Below are 27,151 nucleotides of genomic sequence, written 5' to 3' on the forward strand. Positions count from 1 at the left end.
CTTGAAGAGCTCCGCCCAAGGCCATCCTTACCAGTTGCTTTGTGGTTCTTGAGCTGATTAATGGCCTCCTTAATTTCACCTATCGTCGGGGGTGGTACGTCGTCGTTGTTCATTGCACCGGTGTAGTCCTCCTTAACGCCGTCTTGGTCTCCTGTCTGCGCGCTGTTCAGGTGTTCATCGTAGTGCTGCCTCCACCTTTCGATCACCTTGCGTTCGTGCGTCAAGATTCCGACACAAAGCCTTTGTGAGAGGCGTTTGGTTTCTTGAAGAACTTCCGCGATTCTCGAGAACGATAAAGCTGCTCCATCTCCTTACAATCTTTCTCTTCCAGGCGGCGCTTTTTCCCCGAAAGAGATGTGTTTGCTGCCTTCGCCTCAGTCTATATCGTTCCACGTTTTGTCGAGTCGCTCGTTGCAGCATGGCTGTGCGTGCTGCATCCTGTTGAGAACAGCAGTGCGAGCCCCTCGTTTTACTTGTTGTTATTCACAGCTGCAACCGCAGCTTACTTCGCACTTATCTATACAAGTCTACAAAGGTCTACACGCGCTACTGCAACAGCCATTTTTGACTAGACTTTTTCACTTGAATTCGAACTACCGACATAAAGATCGTTGTTAAAACGTTATTCCGGTGTTAGTTTATTTTCATTCGTGGACACAACTCTCGTTCGTCCAACGCATCCTTCTTGTTCAGGAGCACTCGGCACTTAGTCCAGTCATTTATCAACCAACCAGCGTTCCTGACTCGATGTCTCGTGCAACTTGAAACGTGGACAAAAATGCACGATATTAGCGTATTGATTGAATCAAATGCGAAATTTAATAAACATATATCCATCCAAGTACCCTAAAATACGGAGTTCACGTCACTCGAGTCGTAACTGTCTAGAGATCGTTTTCGAGGCATGCGTTACGTTGTTTGTCCTGGTCTAATAAGCTGAACTATTTGGAGTCGTTGGATTAAATTATGAAGCTAATTAATTGAGGCTACTTGCTGCACGATCCAATTTTGTGTGCACTCTACCTAGTTCGTCCAATACTAACACCCCTGAATTCCGCCGGATTTGCATTTCGTTCGAAACCATTATTTCGTTATCATTTCCGAATTCCTATCTCGAACGTTTTGTCCATTTAATGTTCGGAAAAAAGCAGATTGAACGAAATGCAAAAACAACTCGAACGGAATACAGAATGAATTTTAGTAAATCGATCCAAATAGAAAAATGGGGTCGTTAATTCATACTTGCGGGATCTTTCGGATAAGCGGTAAAGGTGACAACAGACAGAATCCTGTTTTACCTCATCATCTTTTTTGTACTAAATTCACTTCCCACCAAAAGTGAAAAACTGACAAACGGAAATAAACATGCACAATGACATAGAATGTCCGACTCATTTTTTTCCAACTTAATAAACTATATTATATCTTGTATTTTCGTTCCTGAATATTTTCTAATCATCTCTCGGCGCTCTCACATATCAGAAGATTACCTCTGCGAACGTTCTTATTTCGTGTTACATATTCTCTACTTTATTTATCTAACTTTGAAAACTACTACTGGTAGTAAATCGATTGCTGCACTACTCTTTCTCTTCCCAAACTCCTGCGGAGTATCTATATATTACAAATTAAAACTCGTTCCTACAACTTTACTGCAACGGCACCACATTGGAATTAAGAATGGGTCCCATCGGATGAAACGCTACATAGTTTAGGTAATAATCGTAACTAGCACTAGCTCATGACTGTATCCGTTCTGTTCGGTAATCACCACAAATAACAAACTAAGAAAGGGGAAGAGTAGTAGAAATTCCACGTGCTCTCGAGGGCGGTGTACAATGTGTACACATTTGGCGAACCTCTCGTTCGTGAATTTATTAAGGCTCTAGTAAACAACTACACGTTCGAATGACGCTCCGATATCCAACGCTCGCCCCTTGTCTCAGTAGCGCCTTGGCGGCTGTAAGTAAGTGTGAAAGTTTGTAGATTAGTAGATCTGCTTCCTTAAGCCAGGTTCTATACGTACATGGATGAACACCATTTTGGGCATCCACCGTTTGACCAAACAGTTCAGTTCTGCTTTGAGTTGTGTTTCGAGATTTTCACTGCTTGGCTCTCCCGCTTCACCGGGATGACTGCTGATGGATTCGCTCGAGGTGCTCATTTTGTTGCTGACCACGGTCGTGCTTTTGCCTGGCTGTTTGTTGCTGCTTGGTCCATTGGTGGGATTAGCATAGTCGAGTTGTAGCTCGGGTAGTGGTTGCCATCCTGCTTTCAGGGGATACAGATTGAACAGCAGGTCGTAGGCGGAGTGGGCAAAGATCGATATTTTCAGCTGAAAGGCAACTTTATTAAAGAATACAACTTCATCAGTGGGATGGTGTGATGTTAACCTGTTTGTGTCCGGAGAACATGAAACTATCGGAACTGTTCAGCACCGCCTGCAGGTGAAGAATTTTCCGCGTGGGGTTCTTCAGCGTGATTCGTAGAGTTACCGGAACTCGTACATACATTTTCGTTTCCAGATAGCAGTAGATGTTAAGGGGAGGGTCTACCACCTCTGTCGATACAAATGAAACAGATTCTGAGCGATTGCAAAACTAGTTCAAAAGCAAACTCACCTATACCACTGATCACAAATTTGGACTCATTGATCACATTGGGCGAACTCGAGCGAGACCACCGAACACAGTACACTCCAAAGATGAGGTTCCTGTCACCATTGTCACCTGATGTATCCGCTGTCCCGCTATTTCCCGGTTCCGAACTTCGTCCGCGAGTCACCATAGCACCATTCGTTGACGACGTACTTATGGTCGCGTTTATAAACCCGTTTCGCTCGTTATTGGTCAACTGAACACAGTCTATTGCTTGATTGTAGATGTTCTTAACTTGCGCTAAGCTTTTGCTGAAGTCATCCTTCGGCTGATCGCTGGAAGGCAATGATTTGATTTTGAAATCCTCAGCGCTGCCCGTTGACGATGTCATCATACCTGCATGAGTTTGGGGCGGTAAAGGAGATGATCCCGAAGAGGCGGCATTTGTGGAGGAATTGGACGAGGTGGTTAGTGGTAAGTTCAATTGGTTAGTAAGGTTGGCATTCGTGCTACCGATTATCGTTGCATTGGTGGGCAGCTTCGCCAGCAGACTCCGGTTGAATTGGTCGTCCGGCGGGAGGCGACTGGTCGTCGCCGCACCACTCGCACTGTGGTCCGGTGTCCGACTTCGGTTGAACTTGAGCTGGACGTCGTTGTTCAGATAGTCGCCCTGAGTAATCCAATCCCGAGTGCAGTTTGTTGGGTTCAGCAATCGGAGATCCTCGAAACGGCTGCTCTGGCGCAGCTTGCTACCAACGATACTCGGTTGGCCCTTGTAGGGTTTCTCTACGATGTTGTGGTCCTGAAATGCAGCAATTTGAGGTAAACAAGGTAAACAACGTGTCGTTTTACGTCGATATATGCGCTAGTTACTGTGTGAAGGATAATTTTCTAGTTTCTTTGCAACCGCAGAACGACATTGTATGCTATACAAAGAAACAAGAATTCGAACAGTTATCTAAGTAGTGTGCGTCATAGATCCAGGCACGACTTTTAAAGAAAACCAAATGCGTCGACGGAGTGAGGGAGCAAGATCTGGCGGTAGGGGTGCTGATGCTGATATGAGTATTGCAGACCTTGCCAGTCTTATGCAGTCTCAACTGGCTAATTATCAACGTACGGTGAAGGAAGACTTTAAAAAGCTCGACGATTCCCTATCATCGCTTATAACGGAGATGAGTGAATTACGTAAAGATATTGCTTCGGATATTGAGAGGCTGCGAGAGGAGAACAACCGCACATTCGGCAGTTTAACTACGTCGATCGATGTCGCAAAGAAGGAAACATCGCTGGCTTTGGATAGATTTGCTCGAATAAACGATCTTGTGGTGAGCGGGATACCGTACATGGAAGGAGAAAGCTTGATGTTATACTTTCACACATGGTGTAAATCGCTCGGTTATAATGAGAAAAATTATCCGCTCGTCGATATCCGTAGACTCTCCAAGGGAATGTTAACGGCTGGAAGCGTGTATACGATCCTGTTACAATTTGCTATCACTGTCCAGCGCAATGACTTCTACTCTCGGTATCTTCGCTCACGTTCGCTGTCGCTCTCCGATATTGGATTTTCGGTTGCCAAAGGAATATATGTCAATGAAAATCTGGGACCCAATGTCAGAAAACTACGATCCAAGGCATTACAACTGAAGAAAGACGGGAAGCTGCGAGGAGTATTTACACGGAATGGTGTCCTATTTGTGAAGAAAATTGGTGATGAACAAGATATCGTCATATCTACGGATGATGATTTCCATTTATCGTGAAACCCCTCCTTATAAGCTTTTGTTTATCCCTCTTTCCTTTCCTGTATTCCCCACCTCAATGATATGCTGCTGCTGTTGTGCGACCTGTTTCGCGATCTGTTCACTGTTCCTGTATTTGGCGATCCACATATATCTTGTTACTGTTTGTGCCAAAAATATGATGTTAATGTTTTGTTTTGTATAATGTTTGTTATAATGAAGAATGTACAGGGTGGGCCATTTAAAGTGGAAGGATTTGTTTTTGCAATAGCAAAGTAAAGAAGTGGAATTTGAAGAAAAAAAATTTTGAAATTCATTTATTTTGGTCCAAGGAGATTTGTTCTAACCACTTTTTGATTATGATATCTCGTAAATGACCGCCTCTGGCCTTGACCGCAAAATGTGCCCTTTTTTCGGCATTTTCCATCACTTTGCCCAATGTTTCGGCCGATATGGCAGCAATTTCTTGTCGGATATTGTCTTTCAGCGCAGCCAGGGTCCTTGGTTTACCAGTGTATACCTTGGATTTTAAATATCCCCATAAAAAAAGTCAGGAGGCTTCAAATCAGGTGATCTCGGTGGCCAGTCATAATCGCCGTTTTTCGATATTAATCTTCCGGGGAACATTTCGCGCAATAATTTGGTCGTGGCAGCCGCTGTATGGCATGTAGCGCCGTCCTGTTGGAACCAGTAATTGTCCAATTCATTTTCACGAACAAATGGCAATAAAAAATCGGTTATCATTAACTTTATTTTTATTTTTCCACGCACGTTTAGTTAACACAATTGAGAAGTTATTTTGAATGTACAGCTGAACAATTTCAGCGCGTTGTTTAGGTGTGTATTGTTCCATGGTTAAAATTGTACTGAAATGAGGCTTCCAACGCTGTATGACATTTGTTAATCTGACATCTCTGTCAAAAGTTATGGGGTTGCCAGATGCTTCCACTTTAAATGGCCCACCCTGTAGTTTTTGAAATGCTCTTTTATTATCCTCCTTTGATAGCTAAGACTGTTTATTTATCCAATGGCTAATAATACCAATTTTAACACCTCGACAAACTGGTGCATTCCAGGTACTGTGATGAAATCTGCGTTTATAAAAAATAAGCTCTCTGTATGCTGTGTGAATTGCCAAAGTATTTGTGCTCGTTCGCTTTGTAAAATAAGTAATGTAGACATTTTATGTGTTAGTGAATCGTGGTTGAATGAAAATATTGACAATTCTATTATATCTATTGATGGATATGAAATTGTTAGACATGACAGAGTAGGTCGTTTGGGCGGTGGCGTTTTAATTTATATAAAAAATTGTATAACCTGCAATTTGATCACGAAGTCCAACAATCAATACGGAGTTACTAATACTGAATTTGTTACCATTGAACTACTTCTGCAGAATGAAAAAATACTATTGACTGCGCTTTACAACCCACCGGAAGTAGATTGCTCTGAATCACTCGAATATTTGTTATTGTCTTATGGAAGTTCATACAATTTTATTGATTTCTTGAGTGATTTTAATACGAATCTTTTAGTAAATTCACCTAAATCGGACAGATTACGTGATGTGCTATCTACTCATTCGGTACAATCCTTGGGCAGCCAGCCGTTTTTCTTCAGAAACGGTGTATCTCAGTTGGACTTGATTTTGACCAACGATGCTTCTAGAGTTCTGAGATTCAATCAAATGGAAGTTCCTGTACTATCAAACCATGATCTTGTGTTTGCATCTCTTGATTTTAATCATAATATATATCCCAGGAATTTTCAGTTTCATGATTATAATGCCATACAGTTTGACTTATTGGTAAATTCTTTTTACTCAGCAGAATGGAGATATTTTTACAGTTCAAATGACTCTAATCAAAAATTGGATTTTTTTTAACAATTTGTTAACAGATCTACATGATATGTTTGTTCCCATTCGTACAACTCATTCTAACAAGAAGGCCCATCCTTGGTTTGATTCTACCATAAGTAGAGAAATTGTTAATCGTGATTTATTATATAAAAGATGGACAAAATTTAAAAACCCTAATTATCTTTTGGATTTTAAAAGAGCAAGAAACAAAGTAAATGAGCTCATACGATCAGCCAAACTCAATTATTTTTCAGCCAGGCTGGATACAAATCTACCAATAAAAGAACTATGGAAAAATGTCAAGAAGTTAGGAATAGATTACACTGGAGACACAAATTGTCAATACGTTCACTGCCGATGAAATCAATAGTTCTTTCTGCATAAATTTTACTGATAATAACTCAATAATTCATAGTTCTAGCGAATCAACGAATGTTGAGCGTGAACCGTTTTACTTTGATAGAATCAACCAAGTCGACGTTGTTTGTGCTATGAACTCAATAAAATCAAATGCTCTCGGGCTAGATATGTTGCCATTAAAGTTTTTGAAGGTTATCTGTCCGATAACGATCGAACCAATAACGCATCTATTCAATCATATAGTTTCAACGAGCGTTTTTCCAGATGCATGGAAAAAATCTAAAGTTATACATATAAAGAAAAAAACACAATTTAACTCATTGGAAAACTTGAGGCCTATCAGCATCCTTTGTTCATTATCAAAGGTATTTGAAAAAAAATATTAAAACTAATATAAGTAAGTATATAATTAGATATAACCTGCTCAGTCCATTTCAGTCCGGCTATCGAGCGAAACACAGCACTAAAACAGCGATGCTCAAAATATTTGATGATATTGGAGCTGTGATTGACAACGGAAGGCCAGTAGTTCTTGTTCTTTTAGATTTTTCTAAAGCGTTTGACAGTGCCTCTCATGAAATACTGTGCTACAAACTAAAAACGAAATTTACATTTTCCTTATTAAATCCTATCTATGCTCAAGGTCGCAGGTGGTCTCGAATAATGGATTTTTCTCGTCATTTCTCTCAATAACATCAGGAGTTCCACAGGGATCAATATTAGGACCTATTTTATTCTCCTTATATATAAATGACCTCCCTTGTGTAATTCAGAATTGCGCAAATCATCTCTTCGCAGATTATGCACAAATATTAGGCTGTCAAAAAAGTCCTGCGGTATTTCCGCGACGTGTCGTTGTAAGCGCGTAGTTCTAGTTGTATTCATTGTATCGAGTCATACTATAGCTTGTTGGAAAGGTATTTTTGCGCGCTATAATATAGTCCTTGACAGTGTTTTGTTTGGTTAAGTCGTTCGTGAGTTATAGTGTCGCAAATATGGAGCAAAATAAAGAGAAAATCCGACATATTTTACAGTACTACTATGACAAAGGCAAAAATGCATCTCAAGCTGCCAATAAAATTTGTGCAGTTTATGGACCCGATACAGTTTCCATTTCCACCGCACAACGAAGGTTTCAACGTTTTCGTTCTGGTGTAGAGGTCGTCGAAGATGCGCCACGCTCCGGAAGGCCTGTCGTCGAAAATTGCGACAAAATCGCTGAATTAGCCGAGAAAGACCAGCATAGTAGCAGACGTAGCATCGGCCAAGAGCTGGAGATAAGTCATCAAACCGTTATTAACCATTTGAAGAAGCTTGGATTCACAAAGAAGCTTGATGTATGGGTGCCACACACGTTGACGCAAAAAAACATCTTTGACCGTATCGACGCATGTGAATCGCTGCTGAATCGCAACAAAATCGACCCGTTTCTGAAGCGGATGGTGACTGGCGATGAAAAGTGGGTCACTTACGACAACGTGAAGCGCAAACGGTCATGGTCGAAGCCCGCTGAAGCGGCTCAGACGGTGGCCAAGCCCTCATTAACGGCCAGGAAGGTTCTGCTGTGTGTTTGGTGGGATTGTCAAGGAATAATCTATTATGAGCAGCTTCCCTATGGCCAAACGCTCAATTCGGACCTGTACTGCCAACAACTGGACCGCTTGAAGGTAGCACTCATGAAGAAGAGGCCATCTTTGATAAACAGAGGCCGCATTGTCTTCCATCAGGACAACGCCAGGCCACACAATTCTTTGGTGACGCACCAGAAGCGCTGGGAGCTCGGATGGGAGGTTCTTTTGCATCCGCCTTATAGTCCGGACCTTGCACCAAGTGACTACCACCTGTTTTTGTCCATGGCGAACGAGCTAGGTAGTCAGAAGTTAGTCACAAAAGAGGCCTGTGAAAATTGGCTATCCGAGTTTTTTGCCAATAAGGAAGCGAGCTTCTATAACAGGGGTATTATGAAGTTGGCATCTCGTTGGGAACAAGTCATCGAACAAAACGGCGCATATTTGACTTAAAACAGATGATTGTAACTAATTTTATGAACAAATGAAAATTCAAAAAAAATACCGCAGGACTTTTTTGACAGCCTAATATATTATAATTGTTTAGAAAAATCTGAAATTTAAATCTCTCAGGAAATTAATCAAGACATAGCAAGAATTTATGAATGGGCTTGCAATAGCATTGAATGCAAATAAAACAAATGCAATTTTTATTGGTGGTTCTTTCCATGACTTTTCACGCAAGCCGGTTTTGAAATTGAACAATTTAATTGTTCAATTCGTTGAGACCGCAACCAGTTTAGGCATTCGTATCGAATCTAAATTCGAATGGGATAAATATGTAATGTCACAATGTGGAAAAATTTATGCCTCTTTGCGAATTCTTTCCAGAACTTCGTCATTTTTATCCACTGCAACAAAACTGATGTTATTTAAAAGCTAATTTTTCCATATTTCTTAGCGTGCAATTTTTTACTTGATTCTATTCATGTGACAACCTACAAGTCGCCTTAAATTCATGTATACGCTACGTTTTTAACTTAAGTAGATATTCTAGCGTTTCACATCTTCAGTATCTACTTATACGATGTCGATTAGAGAATTTCAGCAAACTTCGTTGTTGTTTACTTTTACATAACAGTACGACTACAAAACAACCCAGTTATTTACACAGCAAACTTCAAATTGCGAGGAGCAGTCGTTGCAAAAAATATATACTACCGCGGTATCGTACAACGAAGTATGGGAACTCATTTTTTGTTCAAGGTGTCGTACATTGGAATCTACTGTGACGATCGACTCGGAAGCTTTAATGTTAGCACTCCTCTGCACATAACGCTCAAGAACGCTGGCCCAGGATAGAGCTGTGTGGTACTCCGGTTGTAATATTCATCGGTTCCTGCTCTCTGCTCGTCTCGTAGACTAGAATGTGGTTCGGGAAATAGCTTCCTAAGATTCTGCACAGGTACCCCGGAACCTTCATACGGTGCAGGGACTCCCCAATTGCTCGCTGGACCCTCGAAGACTACGGAGTGTTTCGTTCCACCAGTAAACTGGGCGTCGTTTATTTTTAGGTTCTATTTTTCTCGGCTTGGTAGTGTCGCATGCTCTCACCAGTAGATCTGTCAACTTTTCTGCGTTGCAGTCTGAAGCTCCGCTATCTAGACGAAGTGCTTCAACGAAAAGATCCTTGTCGAACTCATTGGTTTTCCACTCCCGCTCATATTTTGTTGTCTTCTGTACTATCACGTGGTTTCGTTTATCGATCTGTCTGTCTATCTCTCTATCTCTCTCTTGACATAGCAATAGATGTGACGACCCTAAACGTACACACCTTGGGGATGGTACCGCGCATCCAATCGTCGTTATAAACAAGCAAAAGCAAGCAGTTTGCCATGATCGAGAGGTTCTTAAGCATGGGGTAGCCTCTGCCGCCTATGAAGAAGCCTTATATATTGGATGTTCAACTTAATTATTTTAATAATAAAATGAATTAATACATTATTCAAAGTATCAACCATCACTAGCCACTGCTTCTTTCCATCGTAATACCCTATTAAAGTGTATTCTACTCAAAGTGAGAAGTTTGAAGGCGCGAGGTCTGGGCTGTAAAACAAGTGAGCTGGAATTTCCCATTCGTTATTTTCCAATAGTTTTCAACTCGAATAGTTACGTGAGGCCGAGCGTTGTCGTCATGGAATATTATCGACTAGTGTGTGGTCGCATAATCTGGACGTTTTTCGTCAATAGCTCACTTTAAACGAATCAATAGATGCCTGTAGAAGTTCCCATTGATTGATTGACCAGGTTTTAGCAGCTTATAGAGAATAACACCCTTTGATCCCACCAAATACAGAGCAATGCTTTGGCACCGAGGATATTCGGCTTCGAAGTTGAAGCTCCTGCTGGGCTGGGCTGGGCTTTACACACGTTTTGCGTCGCTTTCAATTCGCATGGTACATAATTTCCTTGCTTAAGAATGCACTCTGCGGTTTTCAGTCGTTCAGAAATAGATTGTCGAGCTACCCCGAAAAACCACAATTCCATGATTTTGCAAGCTCTCGACACGAATCTTGATTGAGTAATGTCTCTAATTAATCGACAAAAAATCACTAAAATCACCACTTTTAAATGGTCCAAACCATTCGTGCAGCATTAACTTCCACAAGCATTCGATGCGCTACAGCTACTCTTTTTCCCCAATGGAAACAGAAAATCAAAATATCCCGCAAATTTTCGACGCAGCAAAAATTGAAACTGTAGAATTGTAAGCAATGTTTGCTTGACAGATGTCAACACTTCACGATTCAGTGAAAATCAGCTGTCACAGTCAGAGATGCTAGGTTTGAAGACATGTCTTCATTTTGAAGACATTCGACTTACTGTGAAGACATTTCGAGGACATGAAATATGTGAAGACATTTTAGTATGATAACGTAGATGGGTTTTTGAGAGATATTATTTCCATGAAAGTCTAACTATTGGTCGAAAATATCGTCAGAAGAAGTAGGGTTTTTGTTACATTGTATTTTTATAATTTTAAGTTTATACTATACAATAGAATTACCTAGATCTTTCAAACGCCCACTTCAAAAATCGAAGATTTTCCGGTTACATACCATTTCAGTAATTATTTTTATGGATATGGCTTGAGTTACATCAAAATTTCAAAACTGAGATAAACAAATTGATTTATCACAGTTTCGTTTTTGTGGAAGAATTCAGTGAACGGTTTAAGAAGCCAATTATCATTTCTAAGCTCATAAAATTTAGTTCGCTATTGCGTGATACATTCTTTGTTCACATTTATTGAAAAAAGCTTCAAAACCTGTGCTATATTAGATGGCAGGAGAATCACAAAAAGGTGTAAGGTTGGAACTTGCGAACCAATGGTTCTCTCTTTTCGGTAACTAAACACAATGAAATGTGCTATATAACAATACCAATTAGAACATTGAATAAACTATCAAACATAGTTTTAAAGTAAGTTATGCATTTCAGTTTCCTCCGATATGATTGTGAAGACATTTGAAGACATTTTTTTCGTACCACGTGAAGACATTTGAAAAAATCACCTGGCATCCCTGGTCACAGTCGACTATTTATAGAAACTTGAGCCATCTTGTGGAAGCGCAACGAATTATGTTGCGCACCCAATTTATCCAATAATATCTTATGTATGAGCAGTAGGGTGGCAGTGAAAATGGTCATGTCAAAATTCAAAAACCGACAATGTACATTTTGTTTACTGGCCCAAAAAAATTATCTGTGCAAAAATTCAGCTCAATCGGACATTATTTAGGGGTGCCTCAAAGATTTTTTTTTCGATGCCAAATGACTTAAAATGCATGAAACGTCGAGATCTGGTGTCATCTCGAAGAAAAATTTTGGCCGAAAATCGACCTTTTGGGACTCAGACTTGTGTTGTGACGGTAGTGACGACAGCAACCCCTGCGGAATAAATTTTCACATTCTTTTTTCCTCCGAAGAACATCTCACCACTGAAAAATACATTCTTCACACCCAACTTGAAATGTGCTGCAATTTGACGCCATTTTTAACCTGCAAACAATGCTTGAATTCACGAACATGGAATTGTCGATCAGATGAAAGTCACCAATATATCATTCACGATTTATCAGTCATCCACGCAGGGCCAGTAAGGTAAGCTCTGTACTATGCTTACTTCGTGCATATTCTGAGAATGCATTCTAAGGCGAAACATGTTGGACGCCAGTTCAACAACGCAAAATAGATACAGAGCAACCTCCAGGATGCCAGGATGAGCACAATATTTTTAGTGTTACCAGCGAGAAGCATCAACTGCTGGCCAATCTTGATCGAGCTTTTGTAACAAATATTAACTCGAACGAAATAACGGTTTCGAACGAAAGGGAAATCCGTCGGAATACAGAATATGGCTGAATGTGAAGGCCATGACCAAAACAAATGTGCATGAACAAAAGTGCAAACCCGAAAATTGAATTACCATTACATCGTGACAAGAGTTGTTAGTCCGTTTGAAAGAGGAAATGTTGTTTGTTTCTTTGTTTTTAAGAGGCTTTAAACTTTGCAGTTCATTCGCCTCTAAAGCGGAAATGTATTTTCAGGTGCTATATAACTAAAAATGGATCGTCAAAAGATGGTGAACCGTGTCCGATTTGATATGTCTTGTTTTTGTTAAATTTTCTGGATCAAACATGTATTCCATGTGACGGAGAAATATGTTATTAGTAAATATTTGTAAATATTGAACGAAAATTGTGTCCGAAGTTAATTTGATATTATAAAGACGAGTTATGGTATGGGTACTAGGAAATTTATATTACAAGGAAATTGTAAAGGGTCAATTAGAAGATCAATCAAGTTCGGCGATTGGATTCATGATCTAAAGTAAGAAAACGTGAATGTTTGAAGGCATTAATAACAAAATATTCACTTTGGGAGGGATGAAGTTTGCCAGATCAGCTAGTAATCAATAAATTAAAAACGGGCGGAGCTTGGACTACAATATTTTCTCTATCCACATCGTCCGTACAACAAATACTGCATTTTCATTTCGAACGAGCGATTCATGTGTGGTATATAAATAATGTGCTTTGCTGATACATCAGTTGCTCGTTATTGCTAACAAGGATAGGTAAGCACATAAATGAGCAGAACGAATGTATAGGAAAAAAAGGAATGCTTACTATTTTAAGTAACTTCAACCATCTACGAATCATGGATTCGTAATGTAGAGCATATCAAACAAATCTTAGAGAATTTTCGATTCGATTGGTATGCAGATCATCAAAACATGGTCGCAGTAAAATTAGTTCTTAACGTTAAAACTGTTTCATAAAAACATGCCCAGTTTTCCCTAGCTTTCTGATCTGACACCATTACTTAAGGACGTAATTCTACGTAAAAAAATAGATAATAATTTCTTAGATTTTCGCGATCACTGAACGTTCAAAATGGTTTAAATTGTGTTTAAATTAAAGTATCACCAGGTAGGCCAACCAGAAGAGCTCAGAAAACCGCATGCGGCCCATTTAGCTTTATCGACGATCCTGGATAATTATCAGTATCATCAAAAGCAAAAGTAGACTATTTAAGCTTATTGGTTAGTGTAGTGAAGATCATAGTCAGGTAAATAGTAGTGGCTGAGGAGCGTTCAAGTCTTCAACTAAAAAATTGGAATCTTGAAGAGTATCTGCTCGATCTCTTGCATAACCGCCATATGATAAATAAACATAAAGTCGGGCGAAGAATGCAACCAGAAGGAGGCTCCGACAATGCTGTTATTACATAGACTTACACTTATGAACTGCGTCTCGAGTATATCCAACCCGTCCGGTGCCTTCACTTCCATAGCAATCCTCAGAATGAAGTCCTCGTTCTTATAAGCCTTCACCAGAGGCTGCCTGCTGAGCGTGTAAAAGCGCCCTGTCAGTTTTAACTCTTCCACGCACGGCACCACAATGGTGTCCTCCTTGATCTTGCGCACCAGCTCCTCCGTGATGTACTCGAATTTGATATTATGACTATTGCCGTACTTTTGGGTGCCCCGTTCGTTGTTTGCGATCAGTTTCGCGAGCCCTTCCTTCTCGCTGTTCGGCGTCGAGGGCGAATCGATCATCGCACCACCGCTCGTTTTCACCTGGTGCAGATTCTCGGTTTGGTAATACAACCGCTGGCGCAGCTCGATGTTTCCCTCGATCAAGCTCGTTGCGTAGTAGGATATGCTGGTGGCGGACTGCATCTGCAGCTCGCCGATATCGATCTGGACGTAGGAATTGATTCGCTGCAGCGCGGGACTCAGATCGGTCGTGAGAAACACTGCAAGGGGAATAGCAGAAAGTGGTTCAAATTTTCAATCATTGGAATTATTCGTGATGTAATTTACCGTTATTGCGCAAGGGTTGCGGCACGCTAATGCTGATACCGACATTCTTCAAGCAAAGATCTGAGTTGTTTATTATCTTGGTGGTGATTTTGTAGAATTCATTCGTTAGCATAGGCTGGTTGCTCTGTTTGGTTTGGGACCCTAAATGGAATCTGTTACACAAAAGAGAAAAATTAGAAATGATTTCCGTGAACCGTAAACACAGCAAAACTTACGTTGGAATGATGTAACATGAACTGATAACAGCGATCCGCTCCAAGCAGTCCTGGTGTGGGTTGAAGTTTTTGAACATCCGCTGAACGTTGAGTTTCTCACGCTGCGAGAGGACGACGAATGTGCGGTCCGAGCCCATTTCCATCTCCAGCCGGAAGATATGTACATCTACGTTTTCCATGAATTGGTAGCGCTCTCCAACAAACAGTATTCGATAGCACTTCTGTGGTTCCAGAATGAACTCGCCAATCGGTTTCAGACAAGCTTCCTCCTCCGTTCCTGGTTCCAGGTACTCGGAGTACTGCACAGCTGGTACGCGAACCGAGTTCGATTTGAGGTCCGATAGCAGGACGGAAAAGTTTTTCAATTTCAGAGGAACATCAGAGATGGAGCGAATGTAAAGCTGGAGGTGAAGATTTTCGTCGTTCCTAATTTGACGCTTGTCGAAGGTTATCTTGCACTCCAACAGGTCGCTCAAACGGTCGAGATCTAGCTTGACCGGGCTGCTGAAGGAGCTAAGCGCAGTTTGCCAGTTGGAGGATAGTTCCGGGGCAATTTGACTGCTGGATACCGGCGATATATTATGGAAGACCTTCCAGAGGTTCTCTAGAATTAGGATACGATCAGACTTCTCCATGGCGATTCGAGGTGACAGCGTTTCAATGCTGCATGCCACAAAATCCGGCACCGAAGCGGACAGGTATGCAGATCGAAGGGTTTTCAGCAGCACCTCGGTGAATATCGTGAACCATTTGTCGGCTCGATAGTCGGAAAGCATCAGTGAGTATAGCGTGAGTGCCTTGGAATGGTCGCCACATTTGAGGTACTCCTCAGCCATATCGATCGCTAGTTTCTTGCGAAAGCGTAAGCATTTGTATACCTTATATTGGGCCATCGCTTGGCCCAGTAGAGTGATGATGGCCGCCGAATGGTTGTAGGACTTTTCCATCTCCTGCACCAGACAAATAATCTGCTGTTCTGATACAGGTTCACCTGTTTTTGTGCCCCTAATGCCAAAGAAGTCACTGTATAGTACGGAGTTGGAGTTTGGCTGGAAAAAAGAAAAAAAATTAGCGAAATTCCAACAAATTCAAAAAAAAATTGTTCAAAACTCCCCCCCTTCTCACGACCAAGCACTCAAGGAGACTTAAAAAACCACATATGTTCTTACTAAGCGCAAGTTCACGAATCCAATCGCAGAAATGTTCATTGATTGATTTTCTAATCGACCCCGTTGAAATTAACCTTTTACTATAAAATTCCTAGTATTTCTAACAAAACTTATCATTATAATATCCGGAGCTCAGCACAGTCATAGTCAACTGAGGATAGTCGGCTGACTAACTGACTGACTGAGTCGGTAAATGACTTCTGGCTCTTCACGCAGTTTCTCCGCCAAAACGACTGAACAGTCAGTCGGGCGTTGCTATCTCCCTCTACCGACTCGACAATATCATTCCATTCTTCCCAGTCAAATTGTCCTCATTGCATTTGGAAGTGACTTCCCCCAAAACGAATTCGTTCCTCTCTCTCTCTTTCTCTCTCCCTCTCTCTCTCTCTCTCCCTCTCTCTCTCTCTCTCTTTCTCTCTCCCTCTCTCTCTCTTTCTCTCTCTTTCTCCCTCTCTCTCTTTCTCTCTCTCTCTCTCTCTCTCTCTCTTCAAAAATGAAAAAAAATGTCAGGCTGCATAATTCAGAGAGGGGGTCTCCGTAGCCACATTGGTTGCGCGTTCGATCGTGAGTTCAAAACTCAGGGCCCTCATTGACCATCTTTGTGTTGTTACAGAATAACTACGTCCACGCAACACTCATCAGCGATGGAGATCGATCCACGGTCGAAATAAGATCGATTCATCCATACAACTGCTCTGCTCTGCAAGACACATCGTGCTGCTGTTCTATAAATAACTCAACAATGGATCAATCAACTGTCTCCGCTGTCCCGTCTAACTGGATAATGGAAGAACAGAACGAAAACTCTTACGCCTATATTTTTTTTTTTTTATCCTAAATATATATTTTTATTAAGGCTCATATGGCGTCAACCTGACGGGGCCGGGAGTTCAATATTTCGACAATGTTTGCCTTATAACTATGTTAGTAATATGTAACCGATTACTCGCGGTTGGCTCGAGGTTAGTATTACAAGTGTTTTCGTAATTGTGATGTTGCTGTCTTCAATTATCTGTACCTGTGCCCGACACGGGATACTTCCTATTGGGATGCAGCTGACCATTAATCAGCAACGCCCCCCTAGTCTGTACCCCATATCTAGCGTGGTGCGTCTTCTCGAGGAATCCAGGATAGAATGGTCACTAGCCGGCGCAATCATCAGCTCGTGTAGAGTTGTCATGAGCGGTACAACCTTTGGATTTTGTTGAATCATCAGTGGACTGCACAACCTTTGGCCCGTGTATCTGTAAAGAGTGTGTGTATGTATTGCCGCGACTAAGTAAAAGTTTATAGATCGAACAGGAGGGATACGAAACAGGGACACAACGAAGGAAAAATCATTAAACGTTGACATCGGCGTTCCTGAGGAACAGGTATAGATGAAGCAGAAGATCAGGATCACGGCTACCTAAGATATCCCGGACGGGGATATCCGATTGTCTGCCTTTTGCTCTCAGTGCTCTAGAGAGCTGAGAGCGAGCAACATGGAACCGGATACACGACCAGACAATATGCTCGATGTCGTGGTAGCCATCGCCACAATCACAAAGATTGTTTGCTGCGAGCCCAATTCGATAGAGATGCGCGTTTAGGTTGTAGTGATTGGACATAAGCCGAGATATCACGCGAATGAAATCACGACCGACATTCAATCCCTTAAACCAAGCTTTCGTCGAAACCTTAGGGATAATCGTGTGTAACCAACGACCGAACTCATCTTCACTCCACATGCGCTGCCAACTAACGAGTGTGTCCTGACGAGGAATGTGAAAAAATTCGTTATAAGTAATTTGCCTTTCAAAAAGTGTGCCTTCTGAAGCGCCCACCTTAGCTAGCGAGTCCGCTTTCTCATTCCCCGGAATAGAGCAATGAGAGGGAACCCATGCTAAGGTAATCTTGAATAATTTTTCGACCAAAACACTCAATAGATGTCTTATTCTTGTTAGGAAATAAGATGAGCGTTTATCAACTTTCATTGAGCGGATTGCCTCTATTGAGCTGAGACTGTCTGAAAAAATAAAATAGTGGTCGATGGGCAATGTTTCAATGATCCCTAATGCGTAATATATCGCACCCAGTTCAGCGACATACACGGAACAAGGATCTTTGAGTTTGAAAGAGGCACTGGAATTTTCATTGAAGATGCCGAAGCCAGTGGACCCGTTTATGTATGAACCGTCAGTAAAGAACATTTTATCAGATCCAACTTTCCCATATTTTTCCGAAAATATCGACGGAATAACATTGGAGCGTAGGTGATCTGGTATTCCATGGATTTTTTATCGCATGGACAGATCAAAAATGACAGAGGAATTGCAAAAGTATGGGAAGCAAACTTGGTTGGAGATGCCTGATGAAGGGTGCACTCCACGGAAAAGGTACTCATGGTATAAAGACATAAAACTTGACTGAGGAGTCAGCTGGAGTAGATTTTCGAAGTTATCAATCACCAATGGATTCATGATCTTGCAACGGATGAGAAATCTGTAGGATAATTCTGTGAACCGAAGAGTAAGCGGGGGTACTCCTGCCAAAACTTCGAGACTCATCGTATGTGTCGAATGCAAACACCCCATGGCTATACGCAAGCAACGATATTGTATTCTCTCCAGCTTGAGAATATGAATCCTGGCAGCTGATCGGAAGCAAAAACTGCCATATTCTAACACTGATAATATCGTTGTTTTGTATAACTGAATGAGGTCTCCTGGATGGGCACCCCACCATGTTCCGGTTATTGTTTGGAGAAAATTGATTCTTTGCTGGCATTTCTGTTTCAAATACGCAATGTGTATTCCCCAGGTACATTTAGAGTCAAAATATACTCCAAGGTATTTGAAAAACATCGAGTGCTTGATCGTTTTGCCGGATAGGTGAAGCTGGAATTGGGCGGGTTCGTGCTTCCTAGAAAAAAGGACCATTTCAGTTTTCTCCGTAGAGAATTCGATACCCAGCTTGAGAGCCCACGTGAACAGGTTGTTCAGGGTATCTTGCAAGGAATTTTGCAGAACGGCGGGATTAGTACCCGTGATGGAAATAACTCCATCGTCTGCAAGTTGTCTCAACGTGCAATCTCTAGTTAGACAATCATCTATATCATTGACGTAAAAACTGTACAAGAGGGGGCTTAGGCAGGAGCCTTGTGGGAGGCCCATAAAACTGTAACGAGAAGATTTCAAGCTGCCATGATTGAAAAACATGTGCTTTTCTGAGAGTAAATTGTACAGGAAATTATTCAGAATTGGTGAAAGTCCACGATTATGAAGTTTCTCTGAGAGAATTTCCATGGAAACTGAATCAAATGCCCCTTTGATATCGAGAAAAACGGAAGCCATTTGTTCTTTGCGAGCAAATGCGATTTGGATTTCAGAAGATAGCAGCGCGAGACAATTGTTCGTCCCTTTACCTCGGCGGAAGCCAAACTGCGTATTTGACAGCAAATTGTTCGTTTCAACCCACTTGTCCAAACGAAGTAGAATCATTTTCTCTAACAATTTACGAATACAGGATAACATTGCAATCGGCCTATACGAATTGTGATCGCAAGCCGGCTTGTTGGGTTTTCGTATGGCTATCACTCTCACTTGTCTCCAGTCATGCGGGACTATATTCAGCTCCAGAAACTTGTTGAACAAGTTCAGCAAACGATGTTTTGCCAAGTCGGGAAGATTCTTCAATAAGTTGAATTTAATCTTGTCCGACCCCGGAGCTGAATTGTTACATGAGAGAAGTGCAATTGAGAATTCTACCATCGAAAAATTCTCATAATCGCCTTGGAGCGGAATGTCGCGTACGACGTTTTGTGCAGGAACGGAATCGGGACAAACCTTTCTTGCAAATTTGAAAATCCAACGGTCAGAGTATTCCTCACTTTCATTTGTATGGTTCCGGCCACGCATTCTCCTAGCCGTATTCCAAAGAGTGCTCATAGCTGTCTCCCTTGACAAACCATTGACGAACTTCCGCCAATATCCACGCTTTTTTGCTTTAATCAGACCTTTTAGTTTGGCTTCTAGAGCTTGGTACTTTCGAAACCATTCCACTAATCCAGTTTTCCTGAATTTTTTGAAAGCGGATGATTTTTCAAGGTAGACCTTTGAGCACTCCTTGTCCCACCAAAGTGATGGAGGACGACGTCGGAAAGTGGTAGCAGGAACACGTTTCTTTTAAGCTTGAAGTGCGCTTTCGTAAATCAAACTCGATATAAAGTTATACTCTTCGAGTGGAGGAAGTTCATGCATTGAAACAAGTGCTTCAGATATTATTTCTGCAAATTTTCTCCAGTCAATATTTTTCGTGAGGTCATACGCAATATCGACTGACTCACGAGAACCTGATTCATTGGCGATCGATAAAATTATTGGCAGGTGATCACTACCGTGGGGATCTTGGATTACCTTCCACGTGCAATCCAGGGATAATGAAGAAGAGCAAAGTGATATGTCTAGCATACTTGCCCGTGCAGGAGGGTTGGCCATCCTAGTTGCTTCCCCTGTATTTAAAACTGTCATGTTGAAGTTGTCGCACAGATCATAAATCAACGTGGCACGGCTGTCATCATAGTGTGACCCCCATGCTGTTCCATGGGAGTTGAGGTCACCTAAGATTAGCCGCGGCTCCGGCAATGCCGCGATGATATCAAAAAACTGATGGCGGCCGACCATGGTTCTTGGAGGAATATATATCGAGGCAATGCAGAAGTCTTTGCCATTGATTTGTGTCTGGCAAGCGACAACTTCAATGCCTATCATCGATGGGAGAGTGACTCTATAGAAGGAGTGACATTTTTTGATCCCCAATAGTACGCCACCAAACGAGTCATTTCGATCGAGGCGAATAATGTTGAAATCGTGGAAATTCAGCTCGTCGGCTGAAGAAAGCCATGTTTCACAGAGGGAAAATACATCACAGTTAGAACTATGAACTAAAAATTTAAATTGATCTAGTTTAGGGATGATGCTTCTGCAATTCCACTGTATTACAGTGGTCAAATCCTTGACCTCTTGCACTGAATCAGGCATCGAGGGAAATGAACGCTGCTAAAAAACCACATTTTTCTTTCAAAAATGTTCTCACAATCGGAAGCAAACATAATACTATGCTTTTAAGAGAGTCATTTATATTTAGAGCATTTAAAATGTTGTCCACCAGGTCAGAAAGCGCAAGCAAACCAGATTGTGGCTGTTGCCTCGACCGTGAAAATGGAACAGACCGGGTGCTGCTCCGGGAAGTGTTGAGGACCCTTGGTGTGTGGAAGAACAGCTTAAACCAGGAGGTACTTGCTTCGGTCTATTCTCAGCACGTTCAATTCGAGTTTTCATTCCAACTTGGGAAGTTTCGGTCGTCTTTCTGGGGAGTGAAGGAAAAGAAGTAATTTTTCTTTTCCTGACGGCACCCTGCGATGTACCGGAACTTCCTGCATTGGGAGCGTCAGCAACAGGCTCGTCGTTCTGCAGAATGGAGTAGGGATTGTCCTGAGTCGTTGGAACGGAACTCTTAAGCATTTCTGCATAAGTCCGCTTGGAACGTTCCTTTAAGGAACGCTTGATTTTTTCCCCTCGTTGTTTGTACACCGGCCTATATGGCAACTGTGTAAATGTGTACGATATGCAATGGTATAGAAGGGAATACTCTAACGCCGAAAACATGGCAACTGTGTAATGTGCTAATTATAGATATGATAAACATGTGACATGTACACGATTGAAATTCGGCTCCGTTACAGCTAAAGCTAATGAGCCTAAAATAAACAAAAGGGATACAAAAAAAATCATTCAGAGAACAAAAACGCAAGAGTTCGATGAATCGCACAGGATTTTGTATGGCGAGACGGTAACAACGGCATAAATAAAAACCAACCGCACACAGCTGCCTCAGGTTAAAAGTAAAGAACAGCTGATATTCATTTGGCTAACATGAAATTCAATTCTGGCATTTTGAATAATCAAGATGAAAATGACACTGGGTGGAAAAATAATCATCAAAACATATTGAAGAACAGAAGTTTATTTGCTCATATTCACTGGTTGTCTGGATCTGTCATTTTGATTTTCGTTTGGAATATATAGGTTTTCGAGGCAACCTAGCCCGAAAATCTATACATTTGAGCTTTGCGAAGATGATTTTTTTCAACACTGCAATTCTCGTTCAATATTTTTCAACCACTTTCAACCATAACATGTTTCTCCGTTACATGGAATAAATGTTTTATACAGAAAATATGATAGAATAAAGACAGCCCTAAATCGGACAGTTACTTCCTCGAGGTCTGCTCTTATCAACACATCCGGCGATCCTTTTTATTGGTATAGAAATAAGAAGATATAGGAGTGCGTTTCACCACATTAAAATCCATTTCCAGTTTCGAACAAAGATCAATTTCGCTAGCGCAAATATCAAATGAACTAACAGCACTTGTCACTATGTAATTGTAGAACACATGGGAATTTAATTTTCCTTTTTCCTTCAGAGTTTTCCGAAAATTTTCAATTGTCATGTTTGGTTGAAACATGTGTAATATTTTTATGGGACCCCCTCTCCATTCTCTCTTGTTCAATTTTTTTCCTAACATAGTTTAATTGTAAAGAAATTGACCCAAATTATGAATCTTCAACTGTATTTTTATTTTTAAAAAATATTTCGCACAATTTTCTCTTTTTTTTATAAATTTTCCAAAACATTAACATCAACGCTTCTCTTAAGATGATTTTTTAGGCTAAGCTATTGTCAACCCGTTATGGCCAGCGATCATAAGATTGACTTTGTAGAAGATACAATGTTTCTAGAAAACATTCCTGAGGAGCTTGTTGACAAAGTTGTTACATATATTAAAGTGCTCATTTTCATGTTGTCCAAAATAGGGTGACCAAAATTTTCGATGAGATAAAAAATCTAACTTTCTTATCTTTATAGATAGAGGTAAACATAGTTCGACAATGTTGTAGTCTCAGTTATTTGAGACATCTTTGTAAAACAAAGTTTTTTCTATCTCTTGAAATAACCGATATAGCGCTTTTTCTAGGTTACGTTAGGGTCGCCATGAAAAAAAAAGTTTTTTTGTTTTAACTTTTATATTTCAGATTTTATATACAAACTATCTTCGAAAGACTTTTAGAACATACTAATACAAACATTTTGCGACGCAGAACTTGTCAATATCTCAACTTCACTCAAAGTTATTGATATTTCTTCCCAAAAAATACGCTCTTTTTAATTGCTTGCCATTCTTTCTAGGGCAAACATAAAAATGTTTGTTGACGGAATTTGAAAGAACATGTGATTTTCAAAGATATGTTTTTTTTTGTGTTTGAGCAATTTAAAATTGAAATCATGAGTTTTCGGGTGAAAACTCATCAACTCATTGAGTAGGATTAAGATATTGGCAAATTCTGCATCGCAAAATGTTGGTATTGTTAAGCTCTAAAAGTGGTACGAAGACAATCTTGATGTAGAATTTTAAATATAATTGTTTGAGTAAATCACCGGTTTGTTCATGGTTACCCTAAGGCAACTTAGTTAAAAAACTACTTTGTGAGAGATATTTATTCTTTAGACAAAAATTGTCTTCGGCAAAATTGTTACATATAATCGAGCGCTCATTTTTATATTATGAAAATCGGGTGACCAAAATTGTCGATGAAATAAAAAATCAAACTTTCTTATCTTTATAGATAGAGATAAACATAGTTCGAAAATGTTGTAGCCCCAATTATTTTGAACAACTTTGTAGAACAAACCTTTTTTCTATCTTTTAATATAATCGATTTAGCGCTTTTTTCCTAACTTGTATTAGATAACCATGAAAAAGCGGGTTTATTTGCTCTAACTTTTATATTTCAAACTCTACATCAAAACTGTCTTAGTACGACTTTTAGAGCTTATCAAGAACAACATTTTGCGAAGCAGAACTTGATAATATCTTAATCCTACTCAAAGTTATTGATGGTTTTTTACCCAAAAACTCATGATTTCAATTTTAATTTATTCAAACACGAAAAATAACATATCTTTGAAAATCACATATTATATAGAGTGAAATTTGTTCAAATTCCGCAAACAAACATTTTTTATGTTTGCCCTAGAAAGAATGGCGAGTAATTGAAAAGAGCGTATTGTTTGGGAAGAAATCTCAACTTTGAGTGAAGTTGAGATATTGACAAGTTCTGCGTCGCAAAATGTTTGTATTAGTATGTTCTAAAAGACTTTCGAAGACAGTTTGTATGTAAAATCTGAAATATAAAAGTTAGAACAAAAAAAAACGTTTTTTTACGTGGGGACCCTAACGTAACCTAGAAAAAAGCGCTGTATCGGTTATTTCAAATTTTGTTCTACAAATATATTTTAAATAACTGGAACTACAATATTGTCGAACTGTGTTTACCTCTATCTATAAAGATAAGATAGTTAGATTTTTTATTTCATCGACAATTTTGGTCACCCATTGGATTTTTGTTAACATAAAAATGAGCGCTCTATTATGTATAACAACTTTGTCGAAGACAGTTTTTGTCTAGAGAATAACTGTCGAGCTCTAAATGCTAATTTCTACTTAAATGCCATTCCTGGACTATTGTGCACTGTGTACCCTAGCGGTAAAATTGTGAGTGAAACTGTTGTCATCCCGATATGATCAGGGATCATAGGATCCGTTTTGGATAAGACACAATGTCTCTAAAAAACATTCCTGAGAGGTTATAATTTTTTCGGGGCCTAGCAGTGCTATTATGAACTATAATAGCACTGCTATAGCATATGATAGCATTTTATAGCATTTTTAAAAATTGTCTTGTTTTCAGTCTTCGTTCAAACAACAAATACAATTGAAGAATTTACTCAAAGCTGAATTTGCTCATGCGCCATCTACATTAGAGCTTAGAACCAGAAAAGTGATGTTTGTTTATTCTAGGCACTTAAAAAGCAAGATTCGGTCGTGATTATTCATTTTTTCGCTACATATATTAATTTCACCCATTAAATTTCGTCAGTATATGGTAAGAAAGTTAAGAGTTATGTATATTAACGATGACTTCAACACACGATTAGACCAAAGTCATAGATAATCTTCGAGAAATTTATGTTTGATAGTTCATATGATAGTGATGAAATCGATATCATGTTAAGTTGGCTGATATCATCGAATATATAGGGGCCGATACGAGAAGGATTTGCAGTATTTTCAACTCATCACCGTCTACTCATTGTTTACCTAGTTGAAAAAAATAAAAGTTACAGCACTTATTCCAAGCTATTCTTCATAATATACATACCACATTGTAAAATGATGATTTTCTAACCTTTGCGTTGAAAGAATACTAAATGGAGGATATTTGAAGAAAAATTCAGATTTTCCGAATTTACGTAAATTTGTCAATCAAAAATTAGGAAAACAAGATCCAAGGTGTTTGCAAATATAATAGCATTCGCAAAACAGGATTAGCTAATTGGCTTTAATTTGATATATCGATCATCTGAATCAGTCCAGTAGTTCAAAAGTTATGAATTTTTGAAAAAAAGGGAAAAAAAAAGATTTTTCGGACCACCCCAATGAAAAAAAAATCCGGTTTGTGATAAGGATCAAAACTACCACTTTTCACGAAAATCTGAGAACCACAATATCGGTTTAACATGGAATGGCTATGTAGCTGTGTAAAAACATAGTTAAGAATTCGGCTTTTTGAGACTTATGTAACTGAGGCTGTAAAAATAAACGAATTATATGTAAAACTCCCGGAATCCGTACCTGTCCGGCAGAAGCCGCCGACTGTCCTTCACTGTCTGGTCCTAGGGCTGTGCACTGCAGGAATGCCTCTTTCCGCTTGCTAATGTACTCCGCAGCTTTGTGGAAATATATGCCCGGATGTTGCGTCTGCAGCGGCGAGAGACCATTTTTTACCGCCTCACAAAACAACTCTCCGAAGGAACTGTATTGCACACTCAGCCACGCGTAGTGTTCAAACAGCAGTTCCTTGAAGCCGGCTAGGCTGCGATATTTGTTGATGTGATTCTTGAAGTGAGTTATCGAATCCTTGGGAGTGTTCAGTTTGAAGAATAGTCTACAAATTTTGTAGTTCACGAAACCAGCAATAGATTTGATCTCCAAACAGTTGGTATCGACCACTCGTATCTCCTCGAGATTCGCATAGGTCTGACGATAGTGACGCAGGGCATTCGATTGATCTAGTTTGAGTTCCGAGATGAAACCAAGTTTGAACTGATGCCGAATCTTCAGAATTTGATGGGAATCCGTTAGCTGTTCCCGATGCAGCCGAATCTGTTTCATCATTTGGGCGTAATAGGATTGGGCAAGTTCCAGAAAAGCGGACTGAAGCCTCATGATGTGACCCACCAAGTGGTCACCATGGGGAAGCACGAAGAGCATTTTGGCGTTGATATCGCAGGTGCTGGTCAGGTGAGCAGCTCGTTCGGAGGCTAGCAAATCTTCCCCCTGAGAATGAGAGATACCTTTTTGAAGTAATACTACTGCTAGTCGTGTATTTCTGCCCTGAAGCGAGTTCTTTAACGACTGTATCATAGAAGCACACTGAAGCTGTTTTTCGCTCCACTGTGGATCATTCCATTCAAGATCTTGAAAGAGCACAACCACCGCCGGAAGAACATGCAGATGCTTCAACATCCAGTTTCGCTTCAGTATTCCCTTCGGATGATACCACTCGTAAGATTGATGTTTTGGTTTCGACACGGGAAATTCGTAATTCTGAGGAAGTAATTTGTACTGGATTGATTCACTGAAAAAATAAACGAACCAAAATTAAAATCGAACACACCACATAATTAACAATAGTTCACCCGTCAGGCTTTTTATTGTTGATGAAGGCATCCCAAATAGTCTTGTGGGTGTTGTTTCGTTGCACATCCAATCCGGACAAGCCGACCAGTGGCTGAGCAACTGTCACCAGCTCCGAAGGCAGAACACTCGAGTCAAGTGCCATCGTTGCGTATATCCGCTGTCGCTTCTCTAACTAAACCTGCCGTTCGGAAGAAACCCCTCGTAATAATCAGCTTTCTCAGCTCTGCTCGAGAGCACAAAATTTCACTCGGTACGGATTCCACTTTTTTCCAGTCACAAACATCGGCGCGAATATGGCTGATATGGGGGAATTTTTTCGCACCGGTTCTGCACTGAACAGTGCTCTACATTACGGAATACTCCAGGCAATCACACGACGCGAACAGGGCACAAAATTCACTAACGTTCCGCGCAAAACATACAGTAACGAGCGATTCGGAGATGATGATAAAATTTTCTCAGACGACGTATTGACAATTCGAACGCGAACTGTCA

At 40.4% G+C, this 27,151-nt stretch overlaps 1 protein-coding gene across 3 annotated transcripts; it reads right to left on the minus strand.

Moving 5' to 3' along the window:
* Nucleotides 1-1,293: 1,293 nt before the first annotated feature.
* On the minus strand, nucleotides 1,294-27,151 carry LOC129768055 (trafficking protein particle complex subunit 11). Of its 3 annotated transcripts, XM_055769436.1 has the most exons (10): nucleotides 26,656-27,150; nucleotides 25,589-26,594; nucleotides 14,681-15,729; nucleotides 14,466-14,617; nucleotides 13,878-14,398; nucleotides 3,111-3,399; nucleotides 2,622-2,993; nucleotides 2,394-2,560; nucleotides 2,027-2,335; nucleotides 1,294-1,960 (listed from the first exon to the last, which is right to left on the minus strand). In XM_055769436.1, exons 1-10 carry the CDS (start codon nucleotides 26,796-26,798, stop codon nucleotides 1,943-1,945), a joined length of 4,026 nt encoding a protein of 1,341 aa, XP_055625411.1. In that variant the 5' UTR covers nucleotides 26,799-27,150; the 3' UTR covers nucleotides 1,294-1,942. The 3 variants fall into 3 exon arrangements, with proteins under 3 accessions (XP_055625411.1, XP_055625410.1, XP_055625412.1); XM_055769435.1 differs by having other exon boundaries at nucleotides 2,622-3,399; XM_055769437.1 differs by lacking the exons at nucleotides 1,294-1,960; nucleotides 2,027-2,335; nucleotides 2,394-2,560 and having other exon boundaries at nucleotides 2,763-2,932; nucleotides 2,994-3,399; nucleotides 26,656-27,151.

The sequence above is a fragment of the Toxorhynchites rutilus genome, chromosome 2 (genome assembly GCF_029784135.1).
Source record: "Toxorhynchites rutilus septentrionalis strain SRP chromosome 2, ASM2978413v1, whole genome shotgun sequence".
Taxonomy (NCBI): domain Eukaryota; kingdom Metazoa; phylum Arthropoda; class Insecta; order Diptera; family Culicidae; genus Toxorhynchites; species Toxorhynchites rutilus.